At 33.3% G+C, this 19,549-nt stretch overlaps 2 protein-coding genes across 2 annotated transcripts; one reads left to right on the top strand and one right to left on the bottom strand.

Annotated features, from left to right (window-relative positions):
- Window positions 1–271: 271 nt before the first annotated feature.
- LOC130614279 (uncharacterized) lies at window positions 272–5,022 on the top strand. The gene is made up of 3 exons (XM_057435701.1): window positions 272–432; window positions 4,313–4,566; window positions 4,854–5,022. The coding sequence occupies exons 1-3, from the start codon at window positions 387–389 to the stop codon at window positions 5,007–5,009; spliced, it is 456 nt and encodes a 151-aa protein (XP_057291684.1). The 5' UTR covers window positions 272–386; the 3' UTR covers window positions 5,010–5,022.
- Window positions 5,023–10,156: 5,134 nt separating this feature from the next.
- Window positions 10,157–12,116, bottom strand: LOC130614278 (uncharacterized). The gene is made up of 2 exons (XM_057435700.1): window positions 11,375–12,116; window positions 10,157–11,222 (listed from the first exon to the last, which is right to left on the bottom strand). Exons 1-2 carry the CDS (start codon window positions 11,902–11,904, stop codon window positions 10,157–10,159), a joined length of 1,596 nt encoding a protein of 531 aa, XP_057291683.1. The 5' UTR covers window positions 11,905–12,116.
- Window positions 12,117–19,549: the final 7,433 nt, after the last annotated feature.

Below are 19,549 nucleotides of genomic sequence, written 5' to 3' on the forward strand. Positions count from 1 at the left end.
AATCTTAAAATATATTATATATTGGCTAAATTAAAAAAAAAAGAAAATATTGCAGACTAAGGAGCGTGGGTAAGTTAAACTCGAAATTTGAGTTAAGAATAAGGAAAATATGTTGTTCATACCTGCAGTAGCATCCATGTTGGTCTTTCAAACAGGTGAGAGTTATGACAAATGTTTTGTTACCAATTTTAATTTTTTTTTATTTTAATTTTAAATACAATTATAATATCATTGAAAAAATATTTTTCTCTCTGTTGCTCTCTGGTCAAGTACAAAAAATCTTAAAATATATTATATATTGGCTAAATTAAAAAAAAAAGAAAATATTGCAGACTAAGGAGCGTGGGTAAGTTAAACTCGAAATTTGAGTTAAGAATAAGGAAAATATGTTGTTCATACCTGCAGTAGCATCCATGTTGGTCTTTCAAACAGGTGAGAGTCATGACAAATGTTTTGTTACCATAAGTTGGCACTTAAATTTAGAAAATATTTTCTGTTAAAAATGAAGGGGTGGTAATTGATTTCGCTTTTAAGGATTTCATCAAGCCGTTAACAGGGTTTACCTTTGATGAATTGTGTGGAAAAAGGTGCATGTTTGTTTGCTATTCCAAGTACTACAATATATTTTCGTTACGCACAGTCTCAGAGTTATAATTTTTAAAATTTCTTATCAGATAGTTTTAATTTTTAAGTTTTATTGTCAAAAAATCTATTTTGGAGGAGTTTTGAGGGTTTTCTTTTTTTCAAAATAGAGGAGAATTGAGGAGGCTTGGCAACCCTTTTTTAAATAGCGAAATTCCACAGAAAATTCTATAATACAAATTAATATCAACTTTTACCATCTTTGAAAAGCCAAGTAGTTGGATAGTTCATTAGATTAGAAATCAAGATATTAGAACTTTAATGACTTTAGAACTTGCACTTAATATTTGCCATTCTTGCTGAAGTTGTTTCTCGGTTGTTCGGTTGTTCCCGTTTGTTTCTGCTTTTTTTGACCGTTTATGCTCGATTTATGTTTTAATAAGTTGATAAAATTTGCTGCCTCAAGGTTTTAAAGCAATTTTCAGATCGGCCATTATCAAAGCAGCCACCATCAAGTGGCTGTTTTGATAATGTTATGATGATAATATTAAGAATAGAAGTGAGCCATAGAGGCCATCATAGTTTTTGTATGCAAAGCAAATCCGAATACCGTAATTCCTTTTTTTAGCCCCCTCCCTTTGTTTAAGCCCCCGTATAAAACCTCCAGAATTTAATAAGGGCTTAAAAGAGGAATTACGGTATGTGTTTTGCTTTTGTGAGAGCGCATGTGAAAAAATAAAACAAACAATATAAACTTTAATTTGTCAAAGAAAACTTTATATGTTAATACAACATTGCCCAGATAAAGCACAATAAATTATAAGACACACAAATTTTTAGCTACGTTTTTTTTTTTACATAGCGAAATACACATTATAATGAATATTGGTTCTTTTCTTTGCTCGTTCGTTTGTTTTGTTGAAAAGGAAAATTTAAGTTTCCCTCATCCACTCTCTACTTTTTGGACCGGTAAAAGAGCTCTACAAATCTAAAAAAAAAATTAACGTATTGTAACATAAAAAACACTGTAATATTGCGGCTATTAAAGTCTTGCTAAAATCATTGATTTTAAAAATTCTCTTTACTTCATTTCATCTTTGTTTGGAAAATCTTGAAAACAATAAGTACAACAACAATAGCTTCCTTCTCAATAAAAACAGCTAGAAGATGGTCTTCTTTTTTAAGGTTACATCCGAAGAGCACAACAACAGCCTTCTGTTTCCGTGAGAAAATGTAGTAGACCGTTTTTAATCCAGTGAAATGTGCAATTACAATGGTTTGAATCCAGTGGTCCAAAAATGTCATGAACATCGCCGCCCCAGGCGCGACGAAAGGGTAAACCAACATATCACACTACTCCGTACGTGTGATTAAAAGCTTACCTCCAACTTAGAAAAAGGTAATCGAAAGTCAACTCAAAGTACTGCACTAATTGTCTAACCAACCTAGAAAAGGGTACTCTTGTACATCTTTTTCTGCTTTTATTACTTTTTCGGCAGCAGTACCTGATTTCTTTGTTTCTGTCAACGCCCATTTTCGTCTCACATACTTTCTACGCAAACTTGTGAAAGCCGTTTTAGCAGCTGCATCTGGATAGAAAACAAAAACACAAAGATAAAAAAAACACATGCGAAGTGTGTACACTTTATGCTAAAACCCCCTGCTTTTATCTTTTTTCTGGGAAGTTAAAGGCGTCCTTGCAAAATGGTTCGGGACAAACGTAACAAAAAGCGAACTTTTAGAAAAAGAAACGTATCATAAAGCGAACTTTCTTTCAAAAAAAAGGAAAGATTTTAATTGAACGTTTTTCTTAAGGCTGAAGACAATATATAATTTTTTTTTCTGATATTTTTTCGTAAGCCTTATGATAGTTACTTAATCCTTTCGACGATCATCTTAACAAAATTTAGCGTTCACACTTATTTGACATAAGGCTTAAGATCTGAAAAAATTTTATATTTGTCTGAAGCCTTAAACCTGTCTTGAGGGTTAAGATCGTCTTAACGTAAACCTTAAGAAAATAAGTGAAAACCAGGCTTTACATTTTAAAACATACACAAATATGTAGCAGTAACATTGTTTCGTTTGCGTCAAAATAAATAGGGAGCACATTTCTATATCGTATAATAATTATATAGCCAAACCAACAAACACAATGACACGGAAACCATATTTTCTATTGAATATTTCAAGGTTAAAATGGTTTATAAACTACTAATAAAAAAATAACAAATTTCATGGTAGTTATTACCATGAAATTTGTTATATTTTTGCTGTTATTCGTTTTCTCTTTTTTATTGCTTTATTGTTTTAAGTTTTTTATAATTTACATCGCAGTTTTACCACTACTTTCAAGTTGTTTATTGGTTTTTGCACATTTAGTGAGTATGAGAAAAACGTAGCTAACAAAAATCAGATCGGGTATTTCGACCTGTAAAGTGCAGATATCGTTTACAAAAGGATTCTATACATACGGTGGCATTATTGCTTGAAGTCCAACGATGTTTTGAACACGAATGTTCATGAGCTAGCTGATGTATACATAAGTTAATGCCCATAAGTTATAACTCGAGTTATAACTTCTAACTCGAGTTAGACGTTACAACTGCAGTTAGAAGTTAGAACTGCAGTTGTAACGTCTAACTCGAGTTAGAAGTTCTAACTCGAGTTATAAGTTCTAACTCGAGTTACAACTTCTAACGCGAGTTAGAAGTTAGAACTGCAGTTGTAACGTCTAACTCGAGTTAGAAGTTATAACTCGAGTTATAAGTTCTAACTCGAGTTACAACTTCTAACGCGAGTTAGAAGTTACAACTGCAGTTAGAAGTTAGAACTGCAGTTATAAATTATAACTTGAGTTATAAATTATAACTTGAGTTAGAAGTTATAACTCGAGTTATAACTTGAAATCGAGTTAAATTTTAATAAAAGTCGGGTTGGCACAAATATGCCACCGTATATACATGAGTTGCGGCGTGACGCAATATTTTGATTTTGTATCGAGAACAATAGACATGCGGACCGTATGCACAGGCGAACAATGTAAGCAACTGAAGGCAACGATCGAAAATATTAGGTAAAAAAGAAAGACTATTGGCTAAAATTCGTAAAATCTGCTCTTAAACAGAGAAGATAATAGTTGAGAAGAAATACCTCCAACGCATTACAATCTTATATTCCATAAAATCTATAAAAAGCCAATTTGACCTATGTGATCCTTCTTCTCTTGCCTATCAGTATGCGCGCGCATATACGAAACTTTGTAAACATTCGCAACTCATCTATAACTGCATATTTTTGGAAGAATCAACAATTTAAAAATTTAAATATATAATACTTAGAAATAGATACAGCTAGCTATTTCATTAACACTTATGGATTTGTCACGGAGCAAAAGGTAGCCTGTTAATTAGCTCGCAAAAATTGCTTTCCTCAGTTTTATGTGACTAAAAACTAGCTATAAAAAACAATAATTCTTACCAGATAAGTCTCGGATCTATCTAATCATATTTCCAACACAAAGATTCAAAATCTGTTGACTCGGAAATAACTCTTTAGAGTTCGTGGGTAAAACGTCCGTTGTCTTGGTGAGGCAAAAACATTATATGGTTAAAAATACCGTAGCACAGAGATCATGCCAAGTTGAGTGGAAAATAAAGTATTTTCTACTTTTATGAAGCAGAAAATACATAATGACAGAGAGTGCCAAAAGTTTCCTTATTTTTTTCAGCATATGGCTTGCAATGTTATCAAGGTATAAAAAGTTTAGGTGTAAACGAACCGTTCCAGCAAATGTCATGCAACAATTCTGATGTATGTATTCATGCTAACATCGTGATGGGTACATTGGAAATGTTGACAGAAAATCCAATTATTCATGGCTGTACTTCTTCAAACAGAAATTGCAGTGAAGCGTGTGCTGAGTATAAGCAAATGTTTATGAAGCGAATGGACCTTATCCGTCTAGATTGGCATAAATGCGATGTAAGATTTGCCTATAAATTTAAGATTACATAAATTTATTTTAATTCTTGATAATAGTATTATTATTATATTATTTGACTTTCACAAAATTGTCACCTCAGGTCACAAAAAAATAAAAAAGTAGGATAGTAATGAGTAATTTCATACGATCCAGTTGATTTTGCTTTCTATCATTGCAGCAAAATTAAAGCTAGCTATGTCTCTTACAATTTTACCATACAAGAATCATATTTGCAGGTAGATTAACCGAACTGAATTGATGTACATCTTTTCTAATTATGTTTTAGGTGAAATGTTGCACTGCAGATTTGTGCAACTTCAATAAAACAACAGCTGAAGCTTCTCTATTTGAATTTGTCAACAAAGCTGAGAAGTGTCACAATGTTAACTTAATTGTTATGTTGTTAGTTATGCTTAGTTCTTTGTTTTTAAAGGCAAAATGATTATTACACATTATTTCCTTTCCTTTCTTATTCCCCTTACCATATTACCATAATTTTTGTTTTTATTATCTTTAATATCTCACCCTCGTCTCCACGTGTTTTTGCCTTTTTAATATGAGAGATGACGACGAAAAATATCGTGATCCGGTCAATGATATCCTGATATCGTTGAGCAGATATTGAAATATTATTGGCTTTCACATTTTCGCATAATTAATACGATTTTTCTCCTTAGTCAGCAGTATTTCGGGTAAAGATTAACATGGCGCATGGAGCCGCGGTCGATTATATTTGTAAACAAAACTTTACAAAGCTAGCCATGTTTATGGAAAACGTTTTGGTGTTACTTATTAGATTTATTAAAATATCACTGACTCGACCTTAATGCTGCGTTGTACATAAAAGGAGAGGCGAACTGCGCACGGCACGGCCGCAGAAAGTAGGTTCATGATGACTGTGTTGATTTTAAAGAGCAGACCGACTGGCATAGTCAGCGCTATAATAAATTAATATAAATTTTGCGGCCATCACAACAAAAAACGTCCTAAAAAAAGACTAAGAATACTTAATATTAAAAATATTCGTAGGGTTAAAAAAATTTGATTTATTCACATAAAAACGGTAAATTTTCTGCTAAATTTTTTTATAATTCAGTATCTCTTTAATAATAGCCGTATTCTGTCTGTGTGTCCGCGAGAGCCGCGTCCCGTAACGGAAACACGAAATTTTTAAAATGTGCACGAATATCAAATGCGATATATTTTTATTGACTTTGTTTTGACCGCTCGCGCGTGGAACACCATTCACAACGCCTGATTCTTTAAAAAAAAACCAAGATTTTCGCGACCAGAAAGAATCCAAGATCTTCGCGGAACGAAGGCCATTTTGATAATGGTCGTGTTTGTGGTCGGTGTGTGAGGTTTGTAGGCCTGTTTGACTTTTTTATCTTCTAAAAGCCTTATATATTTGTAATATTTGTTTTCTGTTTGTTTTCAATGTTAGGATAAATATATTGTCACGTTTTTAGCCACGTACAGATCTTAAACGCACCAGTTTTAGGATGTTTGGCTAGGAACGAAGATTAGCTAGCTATAGCTACTAGCTAGCTAGAGCCTCACTTATTGCTATTATGTATGGTATAAGAGCTTTTTATCCTAGCCAACATTTATTTTTATGTTGGGGCTGTGGCTATTTAGCTAGCTCCTTAAAAAGTGAAAGTATAAAAATGCAGTTTGGCTACAACAATATTCTTAAGCAATATATAATTTTTATGCTAAATGCAGTTAGCTAGCTAGGTATAGCTACATATTTTATTATTTTTCTGCAAACTTTTTCTGCAAATGAAATGGCTGAGCGATTGTTTTGGCTGGACGAGTAACGACAGGCTGTTCCCTGTGTTTTTATTTAAACCGAAGTTGCAATGAACATTTTTGGAAAAGGGTAATACGCCTTATGCGCCTGTTCAACTGTGTTTAACTGTACTAAGCGGTTAGCCCAGTGTTAAAAACAGACTGTTTTTTGTAAAAGGCTGTTACGCCTATGGGCATGTGCAACACCGTTTACCTGTATATACTAAGGTCAGCCCACCACTGTGACAATTAATTTTTAAACTTTCTTGGGAATCACGCCTGGACTAACCGCTCAGCCCTGTGTCTGCGAGAAAGTTTTTTCAAAAGGGTATTATTACTATACGCTGTACAACACGGTTTAACTGTACTAAGCGCTCAGCCCAGTGTCATGATTAATTTTTTAACTTTTAAAAAGACTTTTCCACAAAATAAAATAATATTGACCGATTGTTTTTGCTATGATGGAGTAACAACACTTTGTAAACTCTGTTTTTATATCAGTTATCGTTGCGGGAAAATTATTTTTTGAAAAATATGTTACAGTCGCACACTATAATGTTGTATGCTCTTCAAATGATTAACGACATACTGTATACCTGTACTAAAGCGCTCCACCTGATCTGCGGGACAGTTTACAGCTCTTATTAAGCGCTCCACAGAGTGTTCAATGCCGGATCACACCTTTACTTGTGGCTTAACCCGGCGTTTCGACGCCGGGTTTCCCGGCTAGTCTCTTTAATAATAACCGTCGTCTGTCTGTGTGTCCGCAAAAGCGGCGTCCCTTAACGGAAACACGAAATTTTTAAAATGCGCACGAATATCAAATGCGATATATTTTTATCCACTTTGTTGCGACGGGTAAATTTAAAGGACAAGCGAACGCGACTTGCGACCCCGTGGATTTTTCCACGGGCTAACGACTAGTCTCTTTAATAATAGCCGTATTTTGTCTGTCTGTCTGCGAAAACCGCGTCCTGTTACAGAAACACGAAATGCAATATATAAAGGACGGGCGACCCCGTGGATTTTTCCACGGGCTAACGGCTAGTCTCTATTATAATAGCCGTGTTCTGTCTGTCTCTGCACAAGATGGCACTTTAAGTAACGAGACATACGAAATGCGGTATATAAAGGACGGGCAACCCCGTGGAAAAATCCGACTAGTTTTTTACGTATTTGCCAAACTGGTGGCTAAATTAAAAAACAGTGGAATATATTTCTACTTATATTAAATCTCTTTGCCATTACGTATTTTTTTTAAAAAAAATATTTTTAAAAATATTTCTCTTTATTGTGATGGTCACGGGTTAATACGCACAAACAGTACGGAATCTTTCCCCAATCGGGTGAGTGTCCCCGATTGAGTAAACCACTCGATCGAGTGAGTCGGCACTGGCGGCAATTTTTCACGACCACCCGATTGAGTGAGTCATAACTGGCGGTAAATTTTTAGCTAGCTAAATACATAAACAAAGCGAAGGTGCTTGGGAGAGACTTAGTTCTTGCCTAGCACGTACGGCATATTGCAAAAAAAGTCACCCACTAATTCCCCCCAACGCTGCAGCTTTATTTTAGATTCTGGCAGAACGCGTTTTTACCGGCTTTGTTTTGACTGCTCACGCGTAATAGACGAATGACAAGGCTCGGGTTTTGCTAACAACCAGTCTAAGTTTGTTGCGGCTTAAACATACAAACGGAGAAAACATGCTACGACTTGGCTACGGAAGTGATGGTGTGGGATTTAAAGGCCTCCTTTTAACCTCTTTATGTTCTAAACTTTGTATCTATAGGAGTATTTGTTTTATGTGTTGACATAAATAAATCGTTCTTTAGTCTTGTGCAAATCTTAAACACAATTTTTAGATCTTGGCTCATACGAAGACTTTGAGAGACATCTTAAGGTCAGAAAGCTAGCCAGCCTTATCTATTGCTATTATTTTAAGGATTTTCTTCGGTTTTGTATAGGAGCCATTTATCCTACCTAACATTATTTATTGGTGTGCGATATATGTTTAATTAATTGGTATGAGTCGTAGAGTCGTTATAACCATAACTGTTAGCTAAAGATAAGCGCATGAAACAGCTTGGAGAGCAAAGCGATGTGTAATACACGTTTTTTTTATAAGAAAACAGCCTATAAGGCTTTTTCATTTTGACTTAGAAAATTTTTTACTTATTAAGATTGAGAAACATGTTAGGCTCAAATTATCAAAACCTCAAGAAACTCCCCGCTCAACCAACTGCTTAGTTTTCTTACAAAAAACGTATAGAACATACACTAGAAGACAGCATTTGTACATATAATTAGCAATCTCGTCCCCAGAGCTTCTTTTTCCCTTTCTGATATGCGTGCTGGCGCGAAAGAAGTAGCTCTGGGACTGGCTGGTTAAAGTTTGAATTTCATTGGCTCTTCAATTACGCGAGTTTTAAGACGAGTTGCTTCAAGGCGAGAACGTAACGGCCGTGAGTTAATTTAAAATGGCGGAAGATGATGTGCGGGATTTGTTATGTTGCTGTTTGTTAATGGTTGAAGTTTGAAGATTTTTATTACTTAAAGAATAAAATTTAAAAAAATATTATTTTGGTAATGCTTACGACCATGTTGAAAAGATACCTGTAAAAAGATATAATGCAAGGTACTTGTAAATAGGTTTTTCTCACCTTTTGTTTAGCTAAATTTTTTTTCACACTTTTTTTCTATGCTTTTTTACACCTGTTTATACCCTACAGCTGGCTTTAAATCTGACAAAAAGTTAATCATGATCTTATGTGTTCTTAAAAGGAAAGGTTATAGCTAGTAAGAAAAACTCAGGTAGTGAAAAAACTAGAGCTAGACTAGCTATATATTCTCATCATGTAACCATGCATCAACAGTTTTGGTGTTGCAGATGAAGGATACTGCAAAAGAAGGGGATGGTGATTGTAACCTTGTTAATCAAAAGCTGTTGCTATCAATCTTCAAATCACTCGGTCTTTACAGCAAGTATGCACTCGAAATGTTTGTATCAATAGCTCAAGTGGAAAGCTTATTAACACCAAGGCTTGCTGAACAACAAAAGTGGAGTTATTTTGTAAATTGGAGAGGCGGTCCTGGTCAAAATATTGAAGAAGATTTAGCACAGGAAATAACAAATAAAATCAGTAAAAATATTGTACATCATATGGGACCAAACAAAACCTTTAGTTCTATTAGTAAAATATGCAAAGCAACAAGTGGGATTAAAGAAATAACTGAAAATTACGATAAAGAACTGGAGAAACATGCAAAATCTGTTCAACATGCAACTGCTAATAGTAAAAATGATGAGATCGAAATAATTGAAGAATTGCTGAGAGTAAAACCCTTCGATTCGATACCTGATAGATTTCATGCAAGCTTTTGCAATATAAAGAGTAATCCACTACGCTATTTAAATGTGAGTGACTTTCATAAATGGCTTGATAATCATAAAAATGAAATAGGTATTTATCAGTAAAATATTCTTACACACAATGTGTTATATATATATACATTATTAGAATGTGAATACGCATAAAAACATAAACTTTTTATTGCAAGCTGGACTTTAAAAAATATTGCTGATATAGGATGTCTAAAATATCTTTACAGATAAATGTTGTTTGACCCCATCAAAAATCTTATTTGATTATAAATTTGTTGCATAATCAAACTAGCTATCTAGAGTATATATATACACAATCTGCTTCACAAAAATTCTAATGGTCCAACCTTACCAATAAAAAATGTTTTCAACAAAATAAAAGAAGAAATAAAAACTATATATATTATTTATATACTTATAGATTCAAATATTTTCTGATGACATCAAAAATTTTTGTCGAATACCTTTCATCCCAAACATCAAATTTATGCAATAAATCACGTTTACAAGTTATTAAATGAAAATTGTTGGAAATTTTTCCAATAACATCATGTGTCAAATTAAACTCAAATGTTAATAAATGAGAGTCTTCTTCCTTTTCAACATTAATCATTTCTAGCTCTAAACGTATTGATTCTCTATCAATATCTGACATTTGTATATGATGAACAGGAGAAAAATCTTCAGTTGTCGTAGGATTACAGTTTTCACAACAATTGTCTTGTGTTTCGCATTTAAAACTGAAGTATTTGAGCAATGATTTTCTGAGACAATCAGTCTCTTGACAATATTTTTTAATTGATTCATCCATTTTTAAATTATTTTTACTGATGTCAGAGTTGTTGTAGTACAATATGGCATTTGATTGTGCACCATTTCTCCCTGCACGTCCAATTTCTTGTATGTAACTTTCCAGTTTTGATGGGGGAGAAATATGAATAATGTTAGTAACCTGAGGTACATTAACACCCATACCAAAAGCAGTGGTTGCAAATACTACCCTTATTCGAGAGTTTAAGGATTTCAATTCTTCCAAAATATCTTCTTTCATACATGAAGTGGTTGATGCATGAAATTGAGCATACAATTTAGCTCTTGGAGTTATCTCGTTTTCACAGAAGGGATTTTCAATAACCATGTCAAAAAGTTTATATGCATATCCACAATATTTTAAACCCATATATATAATTGTGATAGGGTAATCTTGTCTGGTTTCGTTTAATTCTGTTGCTATTGGTAATAGAATTTGTTCATAACTTTTTACACCATAGTTGTTTGGAAGTCGTTTTTTTACACTTAGAAACACATTTCTACGATTTGGTGAGGCTTTTACAATTTTGCAGTTCTGTAGAGATAAGTCTTTTATAATTTTGGAAATCATTTTATCTCCCGCAGTTGCGGTTAATGCAAGCATAGGGCGATCTTGAAAGATGGTGTTTAAGACAACCAAATCTTGAAAGCTTTTTCTAAATTCCAGTCCCCTGAAACGATATAAAAACATAATATATATATATACCTAAATATGTAAATTATAGTATATACATAGTAACAAAAAGAGTATATATATACATTTATATTTTTAGCTGATAGTTTTTGTACATTTTGTAGCTAGCTATATATAAAATTTACTTACCACAATTCCACACAATGTGCCTCGTCTACTACACATGCAACAACATTATCCTGATAAATTTTTGATTTTAGTAAATTTCTTCCTGTGTGTGACAAAAATGCTTCTGGATGTCCAAATAAAAAATCAATATCTCCATTTTTTATTTCATGTGAAACTCTGAAATTTGGTTCGACAGGATCTTCCGTATTCAAATGTGCAAAAAGATCTTCTGTACATTCTTCCCTTTCATAAGTAAGTGTAGCAACTTCTACACCTCTTTGGCTCAAAATTTTTTGTTGATCCTCAATGATAGCGTTGAGAGGGCTAACAACAATCACTATGTTTCTTTTCTTCTGTAAAGGCATTACAAAAGGAAGTAACTGGTACAAAATGGATTTCCCATATCCAGTAGGCAAAACCGCAAGAGTATCGTTTCCATTAATTAGTTGTTCAAAGCAAATGATTTGTTTGGGCTTTAACACAAAATTTGGGTCAAAACCTTTCTCTAGAGCAAGTCGAAGTTTGGAAAAAAGTTGTATTATATTTTCCATCTTGTTAGCCAGCTAACTAAATTTTTACTCGCCATATGCTTGTTTTTATGCTCAGTTACCTTCCTATATTCCTTCCATAAAATCTGGACAAGCAAGACAAACGGCTCTTTCAAAAATACCCACTATAGGTGGGTATTTTGACCGGCCAGTCCCAGAGCTACTTCTTTCGCGCCAGCCACATATCAGAAAGAGAAAAAGAAGCCCTGGGAACGAGATTGTATAATTAGCTTATTTGAATTATCATATGCATAACCATTTTGCACGTAGTTGTAGCTTCTTATAGCACGATTTGATCCAACAATTATGTTGTACTAGTCGGAAAGGCCCGTGGAAAAATCCACTTAGGAAATGTTGGCGTTTAAAGTTTTTGATGACGTCATCAACCCGTCTATTCCGAAACGGATTTGGTGACTCAGGTTTGGTAAATTAACCCTATTTGGTCCCAGGTGGTCCCTAGTTACCCACGAAGTAGAAAATGACTGATGTCACTATCTCGTTTCCAAGTTATTTGACCTCAAAGTTTTAGGTGTACTGTAATGGCTTCCTTATAATTTAATGAGGGTCTTATTGTATCATTTCTACACATAACCCTAATGACCTATAGATATAAATATTTGCCCTACATGGAAAAAGTTACATCATCCAAGAGGCATAATGGTGAGAGGGCTGTGGGAAGCGATATGCTACACTCAACTGGACCCACGTAACTTTCATTTTTACATGCAAAACAAATAGAAAGGTGAGAACATAGCCTGGTATTTTTTATTTTTCATCCTAAGCTTCACTCACTATATCTTTGAATGCTAGCTGGCTAGCTAGCTAGAGTAGAGGTAAGAGATGTGAGACAATATCAGACGCACAAGGTTTGTTTCCATTGGCTGAGACAGAAGTAGCTTAACTATAACTTAAATATCTTGCTGGCTACCTAGAACTCTAGAGAAACTTTAGCTATGTTACAACTTCCTATAGAATGTTAGCTAGCTAGCTAGTTACCTTTACATTACTGTAATTACTTTAAAGGAGCACGTCGGCTTAAATGAGCGCCCTTTCAGTTAGGCTTAACCTACAAACCAGGGATCCCTGTAAATCCAGGTATTTTAGATCCCCTAATCGAGGTTTTTGCCTTCGCCAGCACATGCGCTTCTTAATTGAAGATATTATTGTTTTTAGTTCGGATTAGCTAAAATATCTTTCTAGATTTAACTGTACCAATACACCGTTTCACTGTGTCAATCGCACGCATGCACGAAATAGGAATTATATGTAGTGCTGATTGATAGGAAAATGTGAAAATTTTGCAGCGCCTGCTTTTTTTTGTCAAGCAAACATTATGACATGCGGGATACATTGTTTGGCGTGTTATACACAAATTATTTAATGTAGTCAAGGTTGACCATGCATTCCGAGTACAAGCAACCTGAAATAGTACTATAATTTACGCTCTTTAGTTATAAGTAAGTACAAAATTCCTTGTTGTTAATTATTAAAAAATGCAAAAAATCGTTTTCACTTCTCCTTTTTCTAATTTGATCACTTATTTTTTGTAATGCTTCTCGTCTTAACATTTCTGTACATTATGCGTTAAAAAAACTACGCTTTAAAGAAAAGTAACGGAAAGTCTCTAGGATAATTAGGAAATTCTGGAAATGCACTCTGTTGTCTTAGTTTACTGATGTGTGTCGGAGAAAATACATTTTTGGGGGGTTTCTTTTTAAACTAAATAAAGTAAAATAACATAATATAATACAGGAGAATAAAATAAAGAGAAAAAATCATACGCATTCTAAGAAAAAAGCTGCATTAACAACACGTTTAAAGAGGATTCCATTTCTAATCAGAGTGAAATAAGCAGCTTTAATAAAATCAACTAATCAAATAAAGTACGGAATACGATGTTTAATTGCGTGTGTATTACTAACATTTTCTGCGGTTTGAAAACAATGTATTTTCCCTATTTTTCTTTGCTTTGACGTTATCATTTATTTACACAGCATACGACAACAAGTTCACGTCATCAGGAACTAACTTATCATACAATAAGGAATAAAAAAATCCAGTCATTCCACCATGTTTAAAAAATCGAGCTACTATATTGTATGTCTCATTCACTAAAATTCGTAACACACAGTAGTAGAATATGTAATCACAAAAAACAGAAGCAGCTAACACCAGAAGTGAGTTCTCTGTTTTTAGAAGACTATCTTGTTTCTATATTGCATTACACATTACTTGTGACAATTAAATATCAACAGCTTACTTCAACAAATTGCTTCTTTGCATAAAGATAAGTTCTCGTGTGCATTCTCAACAAAGTTTTCATAGCCTTAAAAATATTATTTAAATAATGAATGCAGGTTAAATCAGACCAAGTGGGATTCGAACCCACACCCTCTCACCTATTCAGGAGAGAGCGCTCTACCTGAGCTTTTGGTCTGTATACTGATGTATCTTAGGATAGGACGTAACTATATATTTACATACCTTCATTTACATTTGTATATGCTTTTCCCAAATTGTTACCACCATTTGAAATTGGTGAAGTTCGATTTTAAGCACTTGTGTCAATTTCTTTTTCACTCTACAAGAAATATTAAACAGCATCAAACACTACTGAAAGGAATAAATAACTAGTAACAAAATTGTGAAAAGAAACTTACAACAATTTGATCATAATCAATAAAAAAATTTATATTGTTGTCCAGAAAACTGACATCTGCCTGAAAATAAAAATAAGTTTGGCAATGAATAGATTTTGACATTTGGAGTAGGGAGAAGGGGCGAGTCTAAACTTTGGTTCAACATTAAGTATATCATGGTGTACTCAGATTTCAAAAATTTCCCTGTTTGAGGGGGGATGATAAAAATAGCTCTGGTTGGGGGTGAAATTAATATTGTGGAGGAAACCCTACCCGGGGTGGATTATATTAAAAAGCTATAACTACATGTACTTTCCTTTAACCTATTGATGAAATGATTGCTTGGGGGGTGGGGGGACCAGGGGGGTTGGGTGGAGGATACTATGAGCATGCAATTTCCCATTTGTAAGTTACCCCTCAGATTTTAAATTATGCACAATCCTTATGGAGTCATTTTTGATTTCTTGTGATGTTTGAATATATAGGCTGAAGGAATCGAAAATTTCCTGCATGGTCCTTCGAGATGAAAACTACAGTAAACGGAGGTGCCAATAGCTAGCTAGCTATTTCATGAAGTATAAAACTATATTTTTATTTTTAACTACAAATTTTAAACTTGGCAAAAAGATATCGATGCTAGGCAAAGAGGTATTGCTGGAAATAAGTATATATTATACAGCTATACCAAGAAAGACTTTGCAGGAGGTAATAAGGACAGACTTAATGCAGAGGAATTTGAGTTTAGATCTAACACAGTCTAGATCAGATTGGAAGAAGGTCATTAATATACCATGTCCAACCGAAAATGGTCATGAGCTATAGAATCAGATGATATCAATCTACACTTAATAAAAGGTTTAAGCCTCAACAACGTTTCTGTGAAAAAAAAAATATGCTGAAAAAGGTCTCCCTTCGTTCGTTTTGCTTACCACACAATGTTAGAGGTGATTTCGTTACTAAACTTTCCATACTTAACAGCTGTATGCCGGAAGTATGTAGCTATAGCAGTTTTACATAAATTAAATTTGAAACCTTTAAAATACAATACATTACTTCGCATTTCGCTGTGAAGAAAGTATAAATGTAGGTCTAAACCTTAACAGCGTATAGCCGATAAGCATGGCATGTTTATAAGGCTGTCTTCATAGCGTAAATACCAATGATTATGTAAACAAAGAAATCTGTCTATAGCTACTAGCTAGCTAAGCTTTCATATTTATAGAAAAACTTTTATTTATGCAATAAATATTACGGACATTTATTTATGTTAGCTAGGCTAGATACACTACACAAAAACAAATTTCTTTTACATAAAATATATGGAAATCTTCGCTTTTTGACTGAAAACTATAGTTTGAAAAGCTCTATTAAGACATGAACCACATTTCACATTAAAAATTACCTATCACATCCATGTTTTATTCACTTTACAAGATGGGATGACAACACTGCATTTAAAGTGTGCTGGAGTGGGTACTCGAACCTGAAACCTTATGATTACAAGTCGAATGCGCTACCACTACACCATCTCCGCAAATCAATCTAACAGTTCATTTTATGTCAATTATTGCACCAAATTTGCAACACAAAATACAAATTCTAAATAATACTAAATTCTCTTCTTTTGGTCTATTGCATACCGACGGTATCCTACAAAAGTGTATTCAAAATGTAAAAAATGAGAGGTAACGACAAAATCAAAGTTTGCAAAATTTAATTATTTTGGTATATCTATTGCAGAAAAACAGTTTGCAACAAAAATCAGTTACTTCGATTATGCATACACTCTTTCCCCCACAAAAGCTTCACAAAGTGTAAAAAAAAGAATATTTATAGGGAGTACTTCTGATTCAACAAAAATCAGTTCTTTTGACATTTTGTATGTTGTCCTTACCCATTAAATCTTACACACAATTTCAAAAAGCTCTTATTTGGAACGCATTAAATTTAAATCAAGAAGTACACAGTTCTTCTTGCTAAGAATTTATCATAGTGGATATTATCATTTTCCTTTGATGTTACGGAAATTTTCTGTGAAGTCGCCGAGAAAAGTATGTCTCAAATGTTAAATTTTATGACGTCACGGCTCGACGTCAATAACACTACTTTAACGTCAATCTTCTCTATAATAATACGCCAGTTCCGTGTGTCTGTCTGTCACTTTTGCAAAGTGGATAAAATTTCTTAAATAAAGTCTCTAAAACATCGCCCATAAAATTGTCCTTTAATTTACCAAACTTTTAACGTTAAAATAATGAATGTCAAAGGAAAGTATATTAAACTAGTCAATAGAACCCGTGGAAAAATCCACTCAGGCAGAATTAAAATTAAAAAAAAAGGGTCAGTTGAATTTTGATGACGTCAGCAACTCATCCACAAAAAAAATTTAGAACTTGTTTTCACGTTGCCTCTATTGTGTAGAGCTCAAAGCGCTGATTGCGAAAATGCATAAAATCATATGTTTGGGACGAACGCCTAAGGGTTTCAAAATTTTGCTGTCGTCAGCAATGGCTAGTCAAACCCCCCAATTTTTTTTTATCAATTTGTATACCTGCTGCCTTCATTGCATAGATCTTGAAACGCTGATCAAGAAAATGTATAGGATCATGTATCTTTGACAAACGGTTGCAGAGGTATCAGGGTTTAAAAGTTTTTTTGTTGACGTTATCAACCCGTCCATTCCGAAACGGATTCGGGGACCTAGGTCGTTAAGGCCCGTGGAAAAATCCACTAAGGCAGAAGAATAATGGAAAATAATAGGTTGCTTTAGGTCCTTTGCTGACGTCAGCAGTCCATGAACACAAAAAATTGGCGAAATTTGTTTATCCGTTTCCCGTAATTTGCAGAGCTTGAAACGCTGATGAGAAAAATGTATAGTATCATGTGCTATGGACGAACGGAGAAAAATGTATAGTATCATGTGCTATTGACCAACGGTTAAGAAGATAAAAAGGTTTACAAATTTTGGTGACGTCAGTAAAGTCGCCCCAAAGTAAAAGAATTTTTTTAAAAAATTTGTATACCCGTTGCCTAGTCCTAGGTGGTCCTTAGTTACCCACGCGTATCATATAGTTAGAGTTTTCTCCTCTGTAATTGGCTAATCTACACGAAATATATGCTATATTTTTATTTTCTACCAAGAAACGAGTGCAATTTTTAGTTATTTTTCAATTGTACAGTGCAAAAACTGATATTTTTTTTTTGATTGGCTGAAATAGCGTGAAAAAGCTGACATCTTTTTCCTGATTGGTTAATAAATTGCTAATTAAAGTTCTTGTTTTCTTGAAAAACGAGAACTTGTCGGTAAATTTATTCCTCATAAAAACAAAAATTATTTTTACTAAACAAACTAACAATTAATCATAAATATTCACAGTTCAATTTTTTTTCTGTTTCGGCTTAGTTATTAAAGAGAAGTGTCAGTGCTCTCCATCGTAGGGATTTTTAGTTTAACTGTGACTTTAGGTTAGTGAGGTTATATCTATGGTGCGTTGAAGGAGTTTTGTGTTTAATTCGATTGTTTTACCTAACTTTTTATACATCAGCGGTACTTATTAAGCATACGTAAATATTTTTAGGAGACAAAAGCGATATGGAACGATTTTCCACTATAAGCGAAGAAGAAATCAAACATTTTACAAGATAAATCACTGCTCTTACTTCAACTATTTTTTATTGAATTGCCATAAATATATTACTCTAAAATTTATTTTCACTTAATTTCATCGAGGCGTAACATAAACAAGATTTTTTTTTCAAAATAATTCCCATCTGGCGCATAATTTGTCATACCTCGTAAACCGTGATTAAAATTGAACAAGGCGAGTATATCAAATTACAGTGATTTATGCTCGGTTTATATGATAAACTAATTATCGCACTTGTTTTCTAAAAATATCATCACATTTTTTTCAGTTCTCGTATCTTTAATCGCATAAGGTTCGTGAAATATGCAAACGAGAACGTAGAACACTCAAAAAAAATATTTCCGAGATTTTTCTCGGCAATGTGCGATAACTACTACATATTCTTAATTTTTTATTGAAGAAATTATGTTAATTCATAAAAGAACTGTATACTTATTTTTCTTTCCCCATATATAAAAAAAAGCTTGCAAATTTTTTTGTCTAGTAGCTTTTTAGGTGCTTTATGCATATAAGCGCTCCATAGGTAATTAGTTTCAACCATCAGTTTAATTTCCCTAAATATGGATAACATAAATTTCCATGGCAACGCTTATACTTAACATATTATAAAAGTAAACTTATTATGCAAGTTTTTGTTTCTGTTCTAATTCTTTTTTGTCCTGGATTTTAGACGCTAGGTTGACATTATGACTTGTTCCTAATAAATATTATAAGCAGTCAAGAATTTTACAGTTTGTTTATTTCGGAACCTCTATATCATGCTTGCACAAAGATTTTGCCGTGGATGTCAAAACGTTGTTGTTTTTAAAATATCTCAATGTTCTTGCCTGTGCGTGTTGCATTGACAAAAATATTAAATACATGTTACAAACAACACGTTTTTTTTGTTACCATTGACGATATTGTATTTTGAAAATAAATAAGAAATCTTATGTCGTCAGAATGGCGCCTCGTGATATTTTATATAAATGCAAGATTGTTTTTTTTAATAAAATCGTAGATGATGTTATGAAACAAGATGGAACATGTCATTTTTTCTACAATTTTTAATTTTTTTTGTCATATATATATTTCTTTATTTAAATAAAAAGTTTATTATTTCCTTTCATATTCTGCATTGTTGATGTTGATGGAGCAAGGATTATTTTCTTACATGCTTGTCATCTTTTTATCGCTTTTTCACACGATTCTTCTCTGTGTGTAAAATTTCAATCCTTCTGTTGATTCAGTTATGTCAAAGAAATTAGATAGTTGTTTTGTTGTATTGTTTTTTACTTTAAACTGATGTGGTAGCAAAATCTCGAGCGTTAGGTGAATATTATTCGAATTAATAAGTTTCTTTTGGCAAGTACATGGTAAGAT

The sequence above is a fragment of the Hydractinia symbiolongicarpus genome, chromosome 11, assembly GCF_029227915.1.
Source record: "Hydractinia symbiolongicarpus strain clone_291-10 chromosome 11, HSymV2.1, whole genome shotgun sequence".
NCBI classification, from domain to species: Eukaryota; Metazoa; Cnidaria; class Hydrozoa; order Anthoathecata; family Hydractiniidae; genus Hydractinia; species Hydractinia symbiolongicarpus.